We start from the raw sequence: 18,964 nt of genomic DNA, 5'->3' as shown, positions 1-18,964 counted from the left end.
TTCACATATCTGACATGGTGGTTGAATGAAACACATTGTGTTCAGAAGAAGAATGAAACAGAAGATCATTAGAAAATCTAATTTTTTGTGAAGTTCAAAGATATTTATAGAAAAGGTGACTGGAAGAGAGGGATCTAATTGATGATGTTAAGTCCTTTCCTGAGATTCAAAGGGAATTTACTTGGACGGATGGTGCATTAATGAGGGGAGATAAAGCTGTCCCTCCACATGTGCTGCAACACACTAATATACTTCAGAGATATGAAGGAGAATTAGGCATGTCTGCCAGCGAAGCAACACATTTGTGAATACTTGTAGAAGCCAGGATTAGATGATATTACAGATAGATTTGTGTTAAACCTGTCATCCTTGGAATGGTTTCCCCCGACTTTTTACCTTCTGACCTCCTGTTTTGTTGCCTTCAGTTTTTTCTGGCTTTAGCATTTTGGGCACTTTACCCCTGCTATCCAGTGCTAAAGTGCATATGCTCTGTACTCTACACATGGTGAGATTTGATTATCCACAATTGCCATATTTAATTTACTTGTAAACCCCTAGCAAAGTGCAATATGTTTGCTCAGGGCCTATAAATTAAATGCTACTAGTGTGTGCAGTTTTAAACTGCCATCTTGACCTGGCAAGTTAACCTACTTGCCCGGCCAAAACCTTCCTTTTTGCTACATGTAAGTCGCCCCTAAGGTAGGCCATAGGTAGCCCTATGGGCAGGGTGCAGTTTATTTAAAAAGAAGGACATGTACATTTAAGTTTTACATGTACTGGTAGAGAAATACTCTTACATTTGTTGTTCACTACTGCAAGGCCTATCATTACCATAGATTAACATTGAGATTGACTAAAAGCACCTTTTTTAGTGAAATTTCCAATTGGGAGCAGATTTGGAGTTTGGTGTCTCTGGACTCCCAATTTAAAATCACAATTTGTGGTGAAGTCGGATTTTAAACTGTAAGTCTAAAAATGCCACTTTTAGAAAAAAGATGTTTAAATAACATGGGCAATTATACCGTAATTAATATAGAACATGTTCAGAATCAAAGGACCCCATCAAGTATGCTCATTAGTCAACGGCGTTTCAACTTGGTTCAAATTAAGGTTTTCGTCAGGACAGGATTTAACTTTAATCAGACGGTGCTGTACATAAAACATAAATTATAGATAAGACTAGTGTATTGGATGGGAAAGGAAAAGATAGAGTAGTGGAGAAAAATGACACTACCTGTGATTAAGAAACAGTACTGCAGCTGTGAAGGATACAATACATTTGTTTGTATCATCGACTTGAAAGTACATGTCAGGTTGCATTAAGGGGTGCACCTTACAGGTGAACTAGCACAAGGTTCAACTGTTTCAAAATTCTGAAAGGAAAGGCGGGGAGGAATATGTGATTTGGAAAAGAGGCATGACAGAACAATTGTGGCTGAAGTGAAGGAAATGACTTGGCCAGAGGCTTACCCGAGTTATTCAATGGGGGGAGGATAGTCAGTCCATCAATGAGAGGTTACAATCCGTATTATAGTTGACTACTGAAAACAGCTGAAAAAGGGAAATTGAAGCATTTTAAGAGAAAATTTAGAAACCCAGTGAATAAAATCCAATGGCATTTGCTACCACATAGGGGAAGGCAGTCTCAAGGGGCCGTGATATTTATGCAAACAATTGGTCATGGGGCAGGTAAGGTAAAATGGAACAAGAGCTCCCTTACAAAGTACAAATTACAATAACAGAGCTCGACTGAAAAGGTTGTTTGCCAAGAGCAGACAAGCCTGTGGTCGAAACAATAATAAAACTGTCAATTTAATATTAGTAAAGATCCTGCATCTCCATTAAACTCATTGTCAGTAAATGCATAGATAGCGCTAATCTATTCATACAAGCCAGCCACCCTAGGGCAGTCATGTGGAGATAAGGTCTGTATTTACGGATGTGCAGCAGACATAATTGAAACATGCTATCAAAACTGAGAGAGCCAGTGGCGTGATATGTAGCACGGATAAAAAAATCTAACTGAAATATCTGCCGGCGTATTACAAAATATTAACTTGCGCTGTTGCAGGAGAAAGCGGCATGGTTATTCATATACGGGCTTACATCTGAAAAGGCGATATCGGCACTGGAGTCACACCTTGGAGCATCCTTCAATTTGAATAATTGAAGGATGCTCCAAGGTGTGACTCCCGTACCAAGACGTGCAGGTTGTCGCGCAGTGCATCAAGGCCTGCTGGGAGTCTTATGTGGGCCCAACACTTTTAGAAAGTTGGCATTTTCTTACTTTAACCATTCTGTGTCTCTTCTTGTCTGAACACACATCTGGGTTGGATGACACCGGGGCTTTGTGCATTCACTCTAGACAGTGATACAAAGGGAGCTGGGGTTTGACATTTGAATCCTGATCGACCATCACCAGGCTGATGAGCCTTCCTGAGATAGTTTGGGAGGGAAGAGCTGACACTTGCACCTGAATAGGTCAGTACCTGTCCCCACACAAAGAGCTGCATACCCCACTGTAGTGTGACTGGAGACAGGGCAGGGACCTTGTGATCTTCAACTGCCTCATTGATGTTTCCGCCACTTGAAAGGCACATTTGATTATAAGTACTTGACCTCTGACACCACCAAATCAGAATTTTTGCTGGAACCAAGGACACTCAGCCTGGAAGGAAAGCTGCTAAGCTATAGGAGGGACTGACACTTTGCTACCTTCATTTCTGTGTTCGCCTGCTGCCTGCTGATTGCTCTGCTGTAGGAGGGACTGCAACTTTTCTACCTGCTCTGTTGTGTTGGGCTGCTGCTTCTTGCCTATGAGTGAGAGTGACTGGACCTGCTCTCTACATCTTTGAACCCAAACTTCTCCAAGGGCCTGCAGGCTTGCCACCTGTTTTCTGAAGTCTCATGGACAAAAAAAAATCTTGCATCTATGCTGGTGCTGCTGGACTCTGCAGTCTGTGAGTCCAACCCTGGACTGGGGTACTCCCTCCAGTCCTTAGCCTCAGAAGTGAGTACTGCAGCTGCAGTGGCCCCTTTGCACAGATCGAAACTGACACAATGTCCTCCATTGCAGTGCCAATTTGATGATGACACGGGTCCGGACTGCGAGGTTCAATGACGGCACAGCACTGATCCTTCAACACCATCTGCAAGGCTCATTTCCATTGCAGTGACCCGACTGCTGGGAAAACTCCAGTGTATCATGCTTTCGACATTGACGCTTTGCTCCATACAAGGTACTTCTTCAGCGGGCCCTGCATGGGTTCTGTAGCCAGCCTGCCCTCCATCGCCTGAACTTTGGATCTGTACTGGTCCCTCGCAACCCCAAATAACCTTTTGGCAACTAGTGACTTCAAAGCACTGTTTTTGCATTTACTCTTTAAAAATTCATATCTCGACATCTACTCATTGGAGTTTTGTCAGTTTGGTCCTGTTTTACTCAGATAAATATTTTCTAGTTTTCTAAACTATTGTGGAGTCTTTTTGTGGTGTTTTCACTGTGTTACTGTCATTAAAATGTGCACAAATACTTTACCCATTGCCTCTAAGTTAAGCTAGACTGCTCTGTGCCAAGCTACCAGAGGTTGAGCACAGGTTAATTAAGGTTGTGTATCTGACTTACCCTGACTAGGATTGTGGCTACTGGTTGGACAGGGTGTTTACTTTGCCAACCTGAAACCTAAATTTCTAACAATTTGTAGGGATTCATAAGCTTTGTTGTAAAAGTGATGCTTACATTGTCATTGTGGAATATTTTTAAAATGGCCTGAGATGAGATTTGTGGTAAGTGTGGCATCTGATAAAAAAAACATTTACTTAGAAGGCATATTTTACAGGGAGCAAATCCCTACGTTTCTAGTTACAGATAATGGTCCACAATTTACCAGTGCTAAGTTCAAAGCATACTTGGAAAGATGGGGTGTCATCCATAAAAAATAGCTGTGTGCCATCCAGAATCGAATGGTCAAGGTTAACAATTTAATAAGGTGATCAAAGAGTCTGTGCAGCTAGCAGTTAGTTGACAGTTAAAATGGCGGAAAGCATTAATGTCTATTTTACTACCATACAATCGCTAATTCTGTTACAGGGTTTACCCCATTTGAACTATTGAGAGGGTGCAAACCTAGCATATGTCTTGCTCCGTGCTGGCTTAAGAAGAAAATAGGTATGGCAGGACTTCAAGAGAAGAGTCAAGAGGCCATTCTTGGCAAATTAAGTGAAAAGGTAACTAAGTATAAGAATTACATGCTTTTAACATTAGAAAAAAGATGGAAGAGACGCGTCTCAAGTAGTGAGACCTGTGCTGGAATTTGGGTGTGAGCCAGGTTACCTTTGAGACGTCAGGGAGATGGATCTTAATGGACAAGGCCCCTCAAAGTTGTTGAACTCTCAAATTGTGTGGTACAAGTGGAAGGTGGCTTAAAAGGGAATTTAAATTGGGTATCTATTTTTGGTTTTAAAGGTGAGTCGGATTCCATCTAACTCAGAAAATACAGATGCCATTTTTTTATGTGAATTGTGATCTAACAGCAGATTACTGTGTTCCTTCTGTGATTGATTGTGGTGATATAGATGGAGTGCCATAAGGAGATTATGTTATGTTAAAGCATTTTGGAATGCTCACAGCTACTCAAAAGAGTGTCCCAGCGTGAACCCAGTGTGGAGGGAGAGAAAAAAAGGAAGACAGCTTAATTAAAGAGGAAAGTCTTAAGTCCTGTACATGTACATGTACATGTATTTGATGGCAACTCTTATTCCAGATCAAGAGTTGACTCAAATAAAGTTGTATCAAGGGTGAGTAAAAAAAGCAAGCCAACACTTGTAAAATGTGTAGATTATGGGATGTAATTAATATTTAAAATCTTTACGCTGTTATTGCTTAGCACTACAGTAGTATGTGCGTCTTTTGCTTCTGTTGCAGAAGATTCTTAATAAGTATGTATTTGTCATTAAGACTTTTTGAAGACTCCTTTAACTGTTTTGTTAGTGTTTTAGCACTATATTCGTAAGTATACCCTTAGAAAAATGTACAGGGTGATTTGAATAAATATGTAATTATAGTAGAAATCTTGCTCTAATTGTTGTTGAAAAGGGAGGTGTGTAGTCCTCCATTGTAATGTTTCTTCTCTGCATTACAAGTTTGAATAGAATGGGAGGGAACATTTAACAGAAAATGGGTGCAGACAAGCGACGAGAATGAAAGTCACTGTTCACTGTTTCTTTATCTGAATTAGTACTCCTTATAAAAAAATTTTTTTTACCAAAAAAGACCATCATCATTGTCATTTCAAGACCTTCTTCTAGGTTTCATCCTCTTGAATGATTGTTAGAGCTTTGAGTGAAGAGCTCTTCTTGGGGTATAGTGAACTACCAGTTTATGCAGGCATACAGGTTTCGTTTTTCAATTATGCCCCATGTAGAGGAGTACACAAAACCTTAAATGTGATCATGGTGTTGAAATAGAGGTAGTGGAGTGTTTGCCTGATGTGGTTCCACCTACAAAGTTTACACACAGTCTGTTTGCCTAGCAATCATTTTTTAGACCAGTGTAGATGATAATACAGTATTTGAGACAAGACATACATGGATAATTGTTATCATGGGCCAAACGTGGTTTTTGGTGTAAAGGAGAGAGGGGAAAAGGTGACTAAGGAGAGAGCTGCATGTTTCCATCATCGGCAACATCCTTCAACTTGGGGAGCTAAATCGCGTTCAGTATTGAAAGGCATTCCCATTTTTCACTTCTTTTGAAAAGGTGAAGGTTTCAAGATGGGCCCAATGGTAGTGTCCCTTTTCGTTTAACTGTAAAAGGTTGAAATGCAATATCTGAACTGAACACACTGGCCTTCTATCAAATAATTTGTAGGTTCATCAACCTGTGTCAATGGTCAAGGCTTTTAGCAGATAAAAAAAAAAAATTCCTGTGACGGTCTTAACCATAACTACATTTTTCATTATTGATTTTTTAACAATACCTGGAAGTCAGTAAACATTATATAAAATCTGCCTTTAGTTTTCTCATCACAGTCCTTTTGTGACATTGACTATGCAACCAAAATAAGAAAATGTAGAAGATTGCATTCCTACTTTACAAACACCTCATTACCATAGAGTTGTGACATGACTTTACCAGTTGCCAGAACCAGTACAGCATCGAGTAGGTAGGCGACTGAGCTGAATTACAATTATAATATTTTCTCAATCAACAATAACGATGTGTTACTACTGCAACATACTACTGTTTAAGAAATTAAATAGAACTTTTATCAGCTTTTACTTCTGATTTTTGTTCCTGTAAGGTTCAGTCATTAAATGCTACAGATGCATTTGTGACACAATGTTTATTTATTGCGCTGCTTGACTTCAAATACTCAAAAACAGGAAACCTTCTGCACGTTTCATACGTTCTGGGCGAAAGCAGCTCTTCACTGTGACTTACATTAAAGTTAATTGCATTAAATTACATTTTACTGCCACTTACAAGCAGTGAGTTTATGTATTTATGTTCAATTTACATAATCCACTTGTAACCCCTGCATGGCGTGCAATCAGTATTTCTATGCTGCTTGGCAAAAGAAAAATTTACCTGTAGTCGCACTAAGCGTTAACTTTGCTTTGCACAAGGTATATTTTTTAATCAAAGCACTGATTGTTATGCTTTGGGAGTTTAAATATTGATAAGTGTTAGCCTATGTGGTTTGCGTTGTGTGCTTTCACAGAGGGAACATTCTATGGCCAGCCAGAGCAGCAGAGAGACTGTAATGACATGACAGAATGCTGAGGCGGATTTCCTACTGAAAAGAGGCAACTAGTGACTCTTGGAGCACAGCTAAATATCAGGGACTGTCCACCAGGCCTCTTGAAGAGACTTCATTCATTTAAGGTTGTCTTAGGGAGGCGAGTTTTTTTTTTAAACCTGATGCAACTCCACATGCTGGATCATGGAACGAATCCCAGTGTTCTAATTTTTTACCCATATTCAATGGGGGCCAGCACTTATGTTAAGGTGGTGCTGTTGTAGGGTGAAAAGTGGGTCCTGTGGTGGGGGTCTGGGACAATTACTAGGATCCAGACAAAAGAAACATTCATGAAGGTTTTTCCCCAGAACATTGACTGACGAACCAGCAGAAGGATTGTTTCAATGGAGGATAAAAGCACTATTTTATATTTCTTAATTATGAGATGTGTCCTGCATCCCCCAGATTTGTCCCAAGGTGAATATTCGCAGATCACACCTGCCGTAATTTATCAGGAACAAAATGACTGATAAATAGACATGCAAATGTTGGTGTGGTAAGCACTAAACTGCTCATGTGAAGCCCCATTTGAGGGCATTAATGATAACTGATTGCTACTTAAAGAACCAATAAAATTGCCGCTGTATAGGAATATATCAAGTACAATAAATGTCGCACTCTAGTTTAGACGGATCATAATCAGGGCCTTAGTCTAATTCACTGGACGTTTATTAGCTTTCTTGCACACTAAATTGAATATTGGTACAGTTGCCCTATGACCACCAAAGAGCTGTGGTAAGGTGGTGACATGGGTTTGCAGGTGCTGAAGCCATATTCATACTGCTGTCAGCAATCTGTGGAATAAACAGTATATATCCTAATCAACATATACGTTTATTGTCAACCCAGGATAAGGTATCTAAACGACGACTAATGTAACAGTCAGTTAATTCAATGTAATATATTTAAGAAATATCATGGAATATACTCACAGAAGGAGAGGACAGTGCTTTTCTTATAGCTGAACCTTTATGAGTAAAAATGGAAGTGGTGATATCTCGGCCTATTTCCTCGCACGTATCGTTATGAAATCTGGGGGACCGGAGTACTATACATATTTATTCCACTATAAGTAAGCAGAACTGCACATATGTGTTGTTCATTTCTAAAAACATAGAATTGTTCACTACAATGAGCAAGAAGTCAAAAATGTTAAATCGGATTGGGAAAATGGTGATTGTGCGACCATGTATGTGTTCTTAGGAAAAATATAATCCCTGCAGCAAGATTTAAGGATACTGCAAATCACCTCAGACATCTGTGACCTTTACTTGCAGCCTCATTCCTTGACATTTACACAGAACTCTTAAGTGACTTGCAATATTCTAATAATGGACCCTAGGGCTACAGTACCCCTTATATCTTTGCTTTTCTGAACAAAAGATGTTGGCCACAATTTTATTTCTATAGTGTCCCAACATCATGCCATAACCTTAGGATAGAACCCAGATTAGGAATCAGTCCTTCATGTACAATCTGTTGCCTACAGTGCACAACTACAGTACAATCAAACAAGTAAACAACTTTCCATGTCTAAGTAAATTATGAAAGACTGACCTATGCATAGCCTGGGTATCACATAGTAATGTTAATTTTCCTGGCCCTTACTAATATTAATACCATAAGACTCAGTGGTTGAGCAGTCAACTGTAACCCATACAGGTTGAATAATACCTCCCTTATACTGCTTGTTAGACCTGTCAGCCTTACGGTGTACGTCCCCCAAATCTTTCGCCTTCCTCCTCTTGTTTTATGCTGATTTAGGTTTTTGCTGTCCTTAAGACTCTGCACATTTAATCACTGATAACTGGTGCCAAAGTGCACTGCTCACTCTTTAAACCATAGTAACATTAGCTTATACCCAATTGCCATATTTAATTGACTCCCTAGTAAAGTGGTACTACTTGTAGCCAGGGCTTTTAAATGAAATGCTGCGTGTGGGCCTGCAGCACTGATTGTGCCACCCACTTAAGTAACCCTTTAAACACGTCTAAGATCCGCCATTGCAGCATGTGTGCACAATTTTAAACTGACATTTCGACGTGGCAGAATAAACCTTTTATCAGGCCCAAACCTTCTATCTGTATACATATAAAGCACTGCTAGGGTATGCTAGGGTATGCCCTGGACAGCCCAAATGGCAGGGCGCAGTATTTAAAAAGATGTTTAAGTTTTACATATTCTGGTAGTGAACATTTTTTACATTTGTTTTCACTATTACAAGGTCTACCTCTTCTATAGGATATGATTGGAGTTACCTTATTACATTTAATAAGCTGTAACTTCCAAATGGTTACAGTTGCCAGTTCATGTTTGGTGTGTTTGGAGCTGTAATGAAAAACCCTCTTCCATGGTAAAATCGGATTTTAAATTACAATTTTGAAAATGGCACTTTTAAACAAATGCCTTTTTTCCTGACTTAGCCATTTAGTGCCTGTAGACTCTCACTGGGTCACATGACTGGGTGTAGCTGACAGTTTGGCTTTGTGCATTCCTTATAGTCAGTCTCACACAATAGAAAGCTTAGGTGTGTTTGAATGGGATATTATTGGCAGAACGGGAGGGTGGAGCTGGGCACAACCCTACTTACACTTGAAAAGGCTGTGTCCTGCCTCCACACTAAGGGTTACATACCCCCTGTAGATAGGGCAGGGCATGCAGGAAGCCTGTGCACCCAAACAGAATTTCTAGAAGCTACTACCTCCTTCCAGAGGAAGGGAACCAGATATAAATATTGGACCTCAGACACCACATCTTAAGTACACTTCTGGAGTTTTGGATACTCTGCCAAGAAGGACTGCTGTGCTGCTGAAAGGACTCTGCTGGACCGTTGCTCCAAAGAAACTGCTGCTCTGTTGTGCTGACATTTGGCCTGCTACCCTCTTGCCTGGATAGATGGTCTTCACCTCTTTCTGTTGAACCCAGGACCCTAATATCACTTTAAGGACAAGTTGTTTGGCCTCCAGACGAGAGCCTCGGGACGGAAGGCTCCAACAATCTTAAATCCAGCACCTGGTCTCTGACTTCTGTGAGTCCTACCCTTCTAAGAGGTGTCACCCCAGTCCTGGAGCCTTGGAAGTGGGCCTAAAGATTCTCTTGCCAGCCCATCTGTGACACAGCAGAACGGAAGCATCTCCTCTGCTGAGTGGTACAACCCTGAGCAGAACAGCTGCATCATCTCTGCTGTGAGGGTTCTCCCAAGTGAATCCGTATCGATGTTGCAGCTCACATTGCAACCGCTGCCTGTGCAACATTTTCCAGATGCAGGCCCTCGCATTGCAATTCTCTTGTTAATGGCAGCCTCGACGCAATCAGTGCGCAGTCATGCTCAGGAGCTCTTTGACCTCCTGACCACCAAAAAACCGGTGTGTCTGATGCTAACAGAGACTTGGTTAGGAGTCTGCTCTAATCCCGAAGTCGCTATGGCAATCCCTTCAGAATATAATATTTATAGGCAAGATAGACTGGAAGGGAGGGGTGGAGGAGTAGCACTCGTGGTGAAGAAATCTGTTGTATGTTCAATTATTCCCACTGAGGCTATTAAAGGGTCTGAATCCCTTGCCTTCTCTCTGTCATTGGCGCCGCATCAGGCGGTGAAAGGGCTGCTAGTGTATAGACCCCCCGGCCCAGCTGGTTCCTTTTTTGATGAGCTTTAGTCTGTCATGTCAACGTTGGTCTTGAGAGCTGACCATTGCATTTTGGCTGGAGATCTCAACTTTCATATGGATGAGGCTTCGGACCCAGATGTGATCAAACTGTACGATATTACGGCCCCTCTGGGCCTAGCCCCCTATCTCTGTGAACCAACGCATGATAAAGGCCACACTTTGGATCAGGTCTTTTCTACGGCCCCCATAGAGGTAACGGCACTTCTGCCGGTCCTTTGGACAGATCATCAGTTGGTCAATTTCCATATACTGGTCAATAAGAAACCCCTGAGCATTGCCCCCAGACAGCAAGGACTTGCGTCGAGGGCATATCATCAGGTGACCCCAGAAATGTTGGCGCAGGCATTGCGCGAACACCCATGCCCTCTCACGGGGGTTTTAGATCGGGACCTGGAGTCCCTGCAGGTCTGGCTTGTGGACAGGCTGAATGAAGTGGCCCCTTTGAGGGCTCCTCGTTCGCTCCCTAAACAGGTCTCTGCCCCCTGGTTCACCGAAGCGCTGCTTGCTTCCCGCAGGCAATGCAAGGTGGCTGAAAGGGCCTGGCGGGCTCAGTATGATCCTGCTGCCAGACTTAATTATAGAACTATGGTCAAGGCCTACCATCGGGATATCCTCCTTGAGAAGAAGAACTACTTTGCTAGGAGGATTGAGGCCGCCTCTAACTCCTGCAAGGAGATCTTCTCGATCGTTAGGGAATTTGTTGCCCCACGGTCGAATGCGACCCAGTCCGCCCCCTCCGAGACTTGGGCGTCGGATCTCGCCAGCTTTTTCACCACAAAGATTAAGCTGATTCAGGACTCTTTTCCATTGAGGCCGGCGGTTGTCGCTCCTTATTCTCAGGACGGACCAGTTCCATCGGTCCCCTTAGGGCCAGTCCTGACTGACTTTCCGCCTATTTCTGCTTCTTCGTCATTGACACTTTTGGCCAATCTTAAATCGGGTTCGCCGCTCGACCCATGTCCGGCCAAATTTCTGGCGAAGATGGCGGCAGTGGTGAATCCGCTGGTGAATCCCCTCTTGAATCTCTCTCTGAGCCAGGGTGTGGTTCCACCGGCCTGGAAACAGGCTATGGTCATTCCCCTTATTAAGAAGCCTGGTGTAGATCCTGAGGTATTGGCCAATTATAGGCCTATTTCTCTTTTGCCTGCAGTGGCAAAGATTGTGGAGAAGCATGTGCACATTGCGCTTTCCAATTTTTTGGAATCACACGATTTGCTTCATTCCACTCAATCGGGCTTTCGCCCTAATCTTAGCACTGAGACGGCGCTACTGGAGGTGTCCGAGGCTATCAAGGAGACGCTGGATTTGGGTGGCAGAGCCATGCTGATAATGCTTGACTTGTCGGCGGCCTTTGACACCGTCCCCCATGAGGGTCTGCTTGGCAGACTTTATGAGATCGGTCTGAGGGGGACGGTGCTAAACTGGTTTACATCTTTTTTGTCTGGCCGCCGACAAACGGTCTGGGCCTCTCTTAGCTCTGCTGAGATGCCGCCATTGGGAGTCGGAGTCCCACAGGGCTCTGTGTTGAGCCCGACTCTCTTCAACATCTTTATGACCACTCTGGCGGCATTGGCTGAGTCTTTTGGGGCCCAGATCGTATCCTATGCCGATGATACCCAGCTGCTCTTTACCTGTGGGAAAGGAGAGGATTTTGATGGAGAGAGTATCCGAGAGTGCCTTGGGGCTGTTTTTAAATGGTTCCAACTGAACAGCCTCAAGTGCAACTCAGATAAATCTGAGGTACTCTTCTTTGGGTGTCAATCCGATCCAGACTGGCAGGTATGGTGGCCCGCGGACATGTCTCCTCCGGTGCGATCGTCTCAGTTGGCTAAGAATTTGGGGATCAAAATTGACAACGGCCTGACTTTAAGATCTCAGGTCCTTGCCCTCACCGGCACCTGTTTTGGCCTTCTCCGTATGCTTCGGAAGTTTTTCCCTCTGCTATCCGAGGACCATAGGAGGACTACTGTACAGGCCTTAATCGGTTCAAGATTGGACTATGCCAACGTCCTCTATCTGGGCCTGCCAGAATATCTCCTGCAACGGATGCAGGTGGTCCAGAATGCGGCAGCACAAGCCATTTTTGGCCTGCACAGGCGAGTCAGAGTTTCCGGCTTGTTGCAGTCTCTTCATTGGCTGCCTATCCGGAAGCGGATAGTTTTTAAAGCCTTAACTCTTGCACATAAGGCCCTCTATGCCTCGGGGGCTAAATACCTTCAAAGGAGGCTCTCCTTTTATCGTCCGTCACGGTCCTTGAGATCAGAGTCGATGTCTCTAGCCATTGTCCCTCGTGTGAAAAAGGCCCGAATCGGAGGTCGCTCCTTTATGTCTCGGGCTCCACAGTTGTGGAACTCGTTGCCCCTGACACTGCGCAGTACCTCAAATCTGCTGGCCTTCAGAAAGGGCCTGAAAACTTGGCTTTTTGCTTCTTAGACTCCCTCTTACTGCTGATCCCGTTTTTCTTTTAATGTCTGTGTTGTGTTTGGCTTCTTTCAGGTTGTCAATAAGGCGCCGGGACACTCTTTTGAGTAGCCGAGCGCTATAAAAGACATAAATAACATAACATAACATAACGATGATGCAGGTCCTCACATCACAGCTCCACAGTTCCTCAGAACCGATGCATCACCTCAACTGCACAATGCATCCCTGACACCAGACTTCACATCACAAACATCAGAGCTCCAAAGCTTTTCAGAACCAACGCATCTCCTTGGCTGCATGATGCATCGTAGGCATGGGACTTTGTAACGCTCTGCAGCCAGGATTTCATGGTACTCTTGCTCAGCGGACCTTACTGGTCCCCCATAGCGGGCAAGCACTCCACCGTGGTTGGCCTGAACTTGTGACTTTGTCCTGGCTGGGCTTGACCAGATATCGACAGCTGGAGTTTTTGCTTTTTAGCGCTATAATTACTGAAACATTTAAACCTGCATATCTCTGGTTCTACTGATTGGACTTTTGTTGTTTTGGTCTTTTTTTATTTATTAAAGAATAATCTAATTTTCTAAATCTAGTGTGTGGTCATTATGCCGTGTGTTTTCACTGTGTTACTGTTTGAGGTGTTGCACAAATACTTTACACATTTTCTCTAAATTAAGCCTGACTGCTCTGGTCCAAGCTACCAGAGGGTTAAGCACAGGTTAATTTAGGGTTTACTTGTGACTTAACCCTGACAAGGATTTTGGTTTCTGCTTGAGTAGGGTTTTATGCCCCAAAACCATCAAAACAATTTCTTACACTGATTGACCCTCTTATACTGACATAGACACAAGCCCTTTAAGTCACGTTCATCAGCTATTACTGTACCACACCACAGCAATAAACAACCCATCACTAACCGGAAAGGCTTGGAAAACCAGAAGCAATTTGCCACTTTCGACTGTCCAATGGAAGGCTGTAATTTAGTCCACCACTATGGGTCCCAACTGCTTTCATGCTATGATCGCTTGTGCCATCTCACAATGGCAATAAGATATGGAATGATAATAACAAAGTCCATTCCATCAGACCTCGCTACAATATCTTCCACAAACCTTTGTCTGTTCAGGATCATAAACTCTTAACTACAAATCTCAGAACGGACAACCCAATACAGTCTACTATGATTATACGAAATACCAAAATAAGTCCTGCAGAGGTCTACAAAACTGCCAGTTTCCTGACAAACATACACTGTGCAGCTAACTCACATTTCTTCATCCATCACACTCCTAAGCAGTGCATAACATATAACACGATAGCCACACCTTGGTCTTCACGTACAACATGGATAAACCACACAGGATCAAAATGGGCACATCAGCCTTCCTGCCGTACACACTACACAGTGTAGCATGCTACCCATGTAGGTAAGTGCCCCACACAAGGGCAGCAACAGTTATATGTGTTACAACGCAATATAATGCAACATTTCAAATCAAAATATGTCCTTTGCTGTCATTCACCTTGTGCACATATTTAAGATGTAACAGGATGATGTACGATCAGCACTTTTAATTGAAACATTTCAGCCAGTTCGATTAAGCAGTGTCTAACCATAAGAGTGTGGTGGGTTGAACCAAATGAGTTTTTAGAAACCTTTCATTATAACATTTTTATTGGACCTGAATAGAGAATGCTTAAAAAAATAATGTGTTTTAGGACTGCTTTAAAATGGTAGCAGGAGTCTTAATAAACTAGCATATGACTAATATCACTAAATAAAATGATGTCCAGTTCCACATTCAATGGTTGTTTTGTTATGTTTTCTATTGTATGTATCATGCAATAGTAAAGTACAGGACATGCTGATATTTGTTTATAATTCAGAAAGACCACGACTCACCACCGCCCACAACAGGTTCCCCGCAGGAACTGGAACAAGATCACCACCGACCAGCTCACCACATCACTGAACCAGAACCCTCCCACCAGATCAACGGACCCCAACCAAGCAGCCAACAACCTCACACAGTGGATCACCAACTGCGCTGACGACCTTGCACCCCTGAAAAACCATCCCAGCAGGCCCGGAAGCAAGAAAGCCTCCTGGTTCAACGACGACCTCAAGAACTCCAAGAAGAACTGCCGTACCCTTGAGAAAGCCTGGCGAAAAAACCCGACCACAGACAACATGACCGCCCTCAAGCACGCCACCCGCAAACACCACCAGCTGATCCACACCACCAAGAACTCAGCATTCAAGGACCGACTAGACAACAATGCACACAACAGCAAGGAACTCTTCAGCATCGTCAAAGAGCTCTCCAACCCCAGCGCCGGTAACAACGACATCACTACCTCACAAGACCTCTGCGACTCTCTCGCCTCGTTCTTCCACAGCAAGATCGCCGACATACACAACAGCTTCGGCGAACAGACCACGCACCCAACCACAGAACCAACGCCCTCCACCACCACCCTCCGCGCCTGGACCCCTGTCGAAGACACCATCCGCACGATGAACACCATCCACTCCGGATCGCCAACCGACCCATGCCCCCACTACGTCTTCAACAAGGCCGACTACCTCATTGCACCCCAACTCCGGGACATCATCAACTGCTCCTTCAACACCGCCACCTTCCCGGAAAGCTGGAAGCATGCCGAACTCAGCGCCCTCTTGAAGAAACCTTCAGCAGACCCCACCGACCTCAAGAACTACCGCCCCATCTCGCTCCTCCCGTTCCCCGCCAAAGTCATCGAGAAGACCGTCAACAGTCAGCTTGCCGCCTTCCTTGAGACGAACGGATCCCTCGACCACTCACAGTCCGGCTTCCGAGCCAACCACAGCACCGAGACCGCCCTCATCGCAGCCACTGACGACATCTGTACCCTGCTCGACAACGGGGAAACAGCCGCCCTCATCCTCCTGGACTTCTCCGCAGAGTTCGATACTGTCTGCCACCGCACCCTAGTACAACGCCTCAGCAACATCGGAATCCAAGAGAAGGCACTGGAGTGGATCATCTCGTTCCTCGCCGGAAGAACCCAGAGAGTCCGCCTCCCCCCATTCAGATCCAAGGCCACCGAAGTCATCTGCGGCGTACCACAAGGATCATCACTCAGCCCCACCCTCTTCAACGTCTACATGAGCCCCCTCGCAGCCATCGCACGCCAACACAACCTCAACATCATCTCCTACGCCGACGACACCCAGCTGATCCTCTCCCTCACCAACGACCCTGCCACCGCCAGAACCAACCTACACGAAGGGATGAAAGAAGTAGCCAAGTGGATGAAGAACAACCGCCTGAAACTGAACTCAGACAAGACGGAAGTCCTCATCCTTGGATCATCACCCTCTGCCTGGGACGACTCCTGGTGGCCCCGGCCCTAGGAAACGCACCCAAACCAACGGACCATGCACGCAACCTGGGCTTCATCCTGGACTCCTCCCTCTCGATGACCAGACAAGTCAACGCCGTCTCATCATCGTGTTTCAACATCCTACGCATGCTCCGAAAGATTTTCCGATTTTCCGATGGATGCCCACCGAAACCAGGAAGACGGTCACCCAAGCACTCGTCACCAGTCCACTGGACTACGGAAACACCCTCTACACCGGAACCACAACCAAACTGCAGAAAAGACTCCAACGCATCCAGAACGCCTCCGCACCTGAGAGACCTGCACTGGCTCCCCGTCAGCAAGAGAATCATGTTCCGTCTCCTCACCCACGCACACAAGGCCCTCCACGACCTGGACCCCAGGTACCTCAACAACCGCCTGACCTTCTACACTCCCACCCGCCAACTGCGATCGACCAACCTCGCCCTCGCCGCGGTTCCACACATCCGAAGAGCCACCATGGGAGGAAGATCCTTCTCCTACCTGGCAGCCAAGACTTGGAACTCCCTCCCCATCCACCTCCGTCGTACCCAAGACCACCTCACCTTCAGGAAGCAACTCAAGACCTGGCTGTTCGAGCAGTAGCGGACCCCCCTCCCCCAAGCGCCTTGAGACCCTCTGGGTGAGTAGCGCCCTATACAAATTTCTTCATTGATTGATTGATTGATTATAATTAGATGTTGATATGCGGTTTGCTCAATCTCTGTGAAAGATTACAAAGCTCGATTTACCAAGTAAAAGATAAGTGCCAGGATGTTTGTCATATACACATGCATTATTGGGCTTTACATGCGGTGAAATCCTTCTTAAAACACCCATACATTTTCGAAAGTCACACCTCCAAGTGTATTTGATTGACAAACACTACCGACATTATTTTTTTTCCCACTAACACCACAAGGAGTCTCCACATTGCAGTCCCTGTATGCACAGGGATAGGACTGTGGTAAACTATTAAAATATATATATATTCTCTTTTTTTTTTTTTGCAGAGTTTTATATAGCGCGAACTAGAACCGAACCGAATCAGTTATCAGAGCGCTTTACATAGCACCAGTTACGTTACATGAGAACACACTTTTTTTTTTTTTTTAGGCACGGTGAGATTAAGTGATTTGCCCAGACTCACAGGGGGTTTTTGGCGTCGTTACCGAGACTCGAACCCAGGTCCGAGGTCGAGCGCCTTAGCCGTTAGGCCAACCCCTCTCCCCCACTTTTTGAATACAGTTAAACATTTATATGAAATGCCTTCTCTTCTCACACACCCCAAATGAAAATGGGGACTATAGGTGCATTTTCTTACAGTTTCTATGCCACTTAGACCTGGGTCACTGGGTCTACGTTTGGAAATGCACATCAATGTGGGCAGTGCATTTAGGATGTTTGTGAATATCCACAAATGTATAACTGTGAGGCTGTTGATTTCATTTGCACAGGTTTTTTTGGCACTCACCCAAGAATGTGCACATCTACTCAGCCATGTGACGCTCACCGCTGCTGACGTTAAGTGAACTATGTCATACTTCTGCACACGCAAGTGGTAGTCCAGTGTGGTGAACCTAGATACAGGTGGCTTTGTGAATCATTTTTCATCATAACTTCCGCTATGTCCACACTTCAGTCTCACTCCCCCATCGACAACTCCTTTTGACTTTAACTCGTAATATGTGGAGGTGCAGTGCTTGCAGCAAGCTTCATTATTCTCTATCAATGCATTTAAAGGTGTTGGTTGAGTTGGACCCTGGTCCTACTGCATGGCCTTCAATTTCAACCACTTTTGACATGTAATGGGCAAGGTGAGTAACATGGATTGAGTGAGCAGATATTGTAACTCTTACCTTTTTACGGCAAAGGCGAGGTTCTCCATCTCTGTGCTTTGAAGCTTGATTTCCCGAATGAAGTTCTTGATCACTCGTTCATACTGCTGGATGAGGCGCGGTTCGACTATGTTGATGTTCTGATACAGAACACTGACTTGTTCATGCCTACAATCAAAAAAAAGATTACACTGAGACAGAGCGTTATTAGAGCAATGTGTTTACTGATCTGGATGGATAAGAACATGCTTCGATTTGGTTCCTCATTGTATTGGCATTTATCCCTTGACCCCAAGAGATAATTGACAAAAACACCTTACTTATAAACTGTCAATTTACCCCTTAGTAAAGAATGCACGCTGCTGTATCATATTGAAAGTAACCAAAGGTTGGAAGGCAGGATCAGTGATCAATTAAAAAAATAATGCATTAAAAAATGCAAGCATGAGTCCAAAGGTTTTCTTAGCAGTTCATCCCTGTCTGGCACCGCCGAATGCCCAGGTTGCCAAACACAACATCAGACTTGATTCCATATCCGGCTTCTTCCTTCCTCCACCTAACAAATCCTGGGGCTTATTTGCAAGTCCCTTGAGCAGCACTTTTAATATGGGAAAAAGTGATGCACCAGCGGCGCAAGGGGCTTGTAAATAAGCCCACCTGTTTCCTGATCTCACGCTTGAATTTTATTTTTGGTCGCTGTTTTTACCGTTTTCTGTGTTCTCTCCCATCTTTCTAATTTCCCTGATATTCTCTTTTCTGTTCTAGTGAAAATCTGATTAAAGTATGATTATTAACAATAAGGCGCAGCCCCCACAAATGAGCACAGGTGCCAATCACCTGCAACCAT

At 44.3% G+C, this 18,964-nt stretch overlaps 1 protein-coding gene across 4 annotated transcripts in view; it reads right to left on the bottom strand.

The window, feature by feature from the left end:
* The window catches only part of RASEF (RAS and EF-hand domain containing), a 369,451-nt gene that overhangs the window by 189,763 nt on the left and 160,724 nt on the right, over nt 1–18,964 (bottom strand). For all 4 annotated transcript variants that reach the window (XR_013607103.1, XR_013607104.1, XM_078675838.1 and 1 more), the window contains one exon: nt 18,139–18,285. Coding sequence is in view for 2 of the 4 variants with exons in the window: in XM_078675838.1 (XP_078531964.1) it covers nt 18,139–18,285 (147 nt within the window). In the remaining 2 variants the exon portion in view is untranslated. The remainder of the gene's footprint in view (nt 1–18,138; nt 18,286–18,964) is intronic.

This window comes from Lissotriton helveticus, chromosome 2_1 (genome assembly GCF_964261635.1).
Source record: "Lissotriton helveticus chromosome 2_1, aLisHel1.1, whole genome shotgun sequence".
Classification (NCBI taxonomy): domain Eukaryota; kingdom Metazoa; phylum Chordata; class Amphibia; order Caudata; family Salamandridae; genus Lissotriton; species Lissotriton helveticus.
Note: the sequence above shows the minus strand (reverse complement) of the source record. Positions and strands in the feature narration are given on the sequence as shown.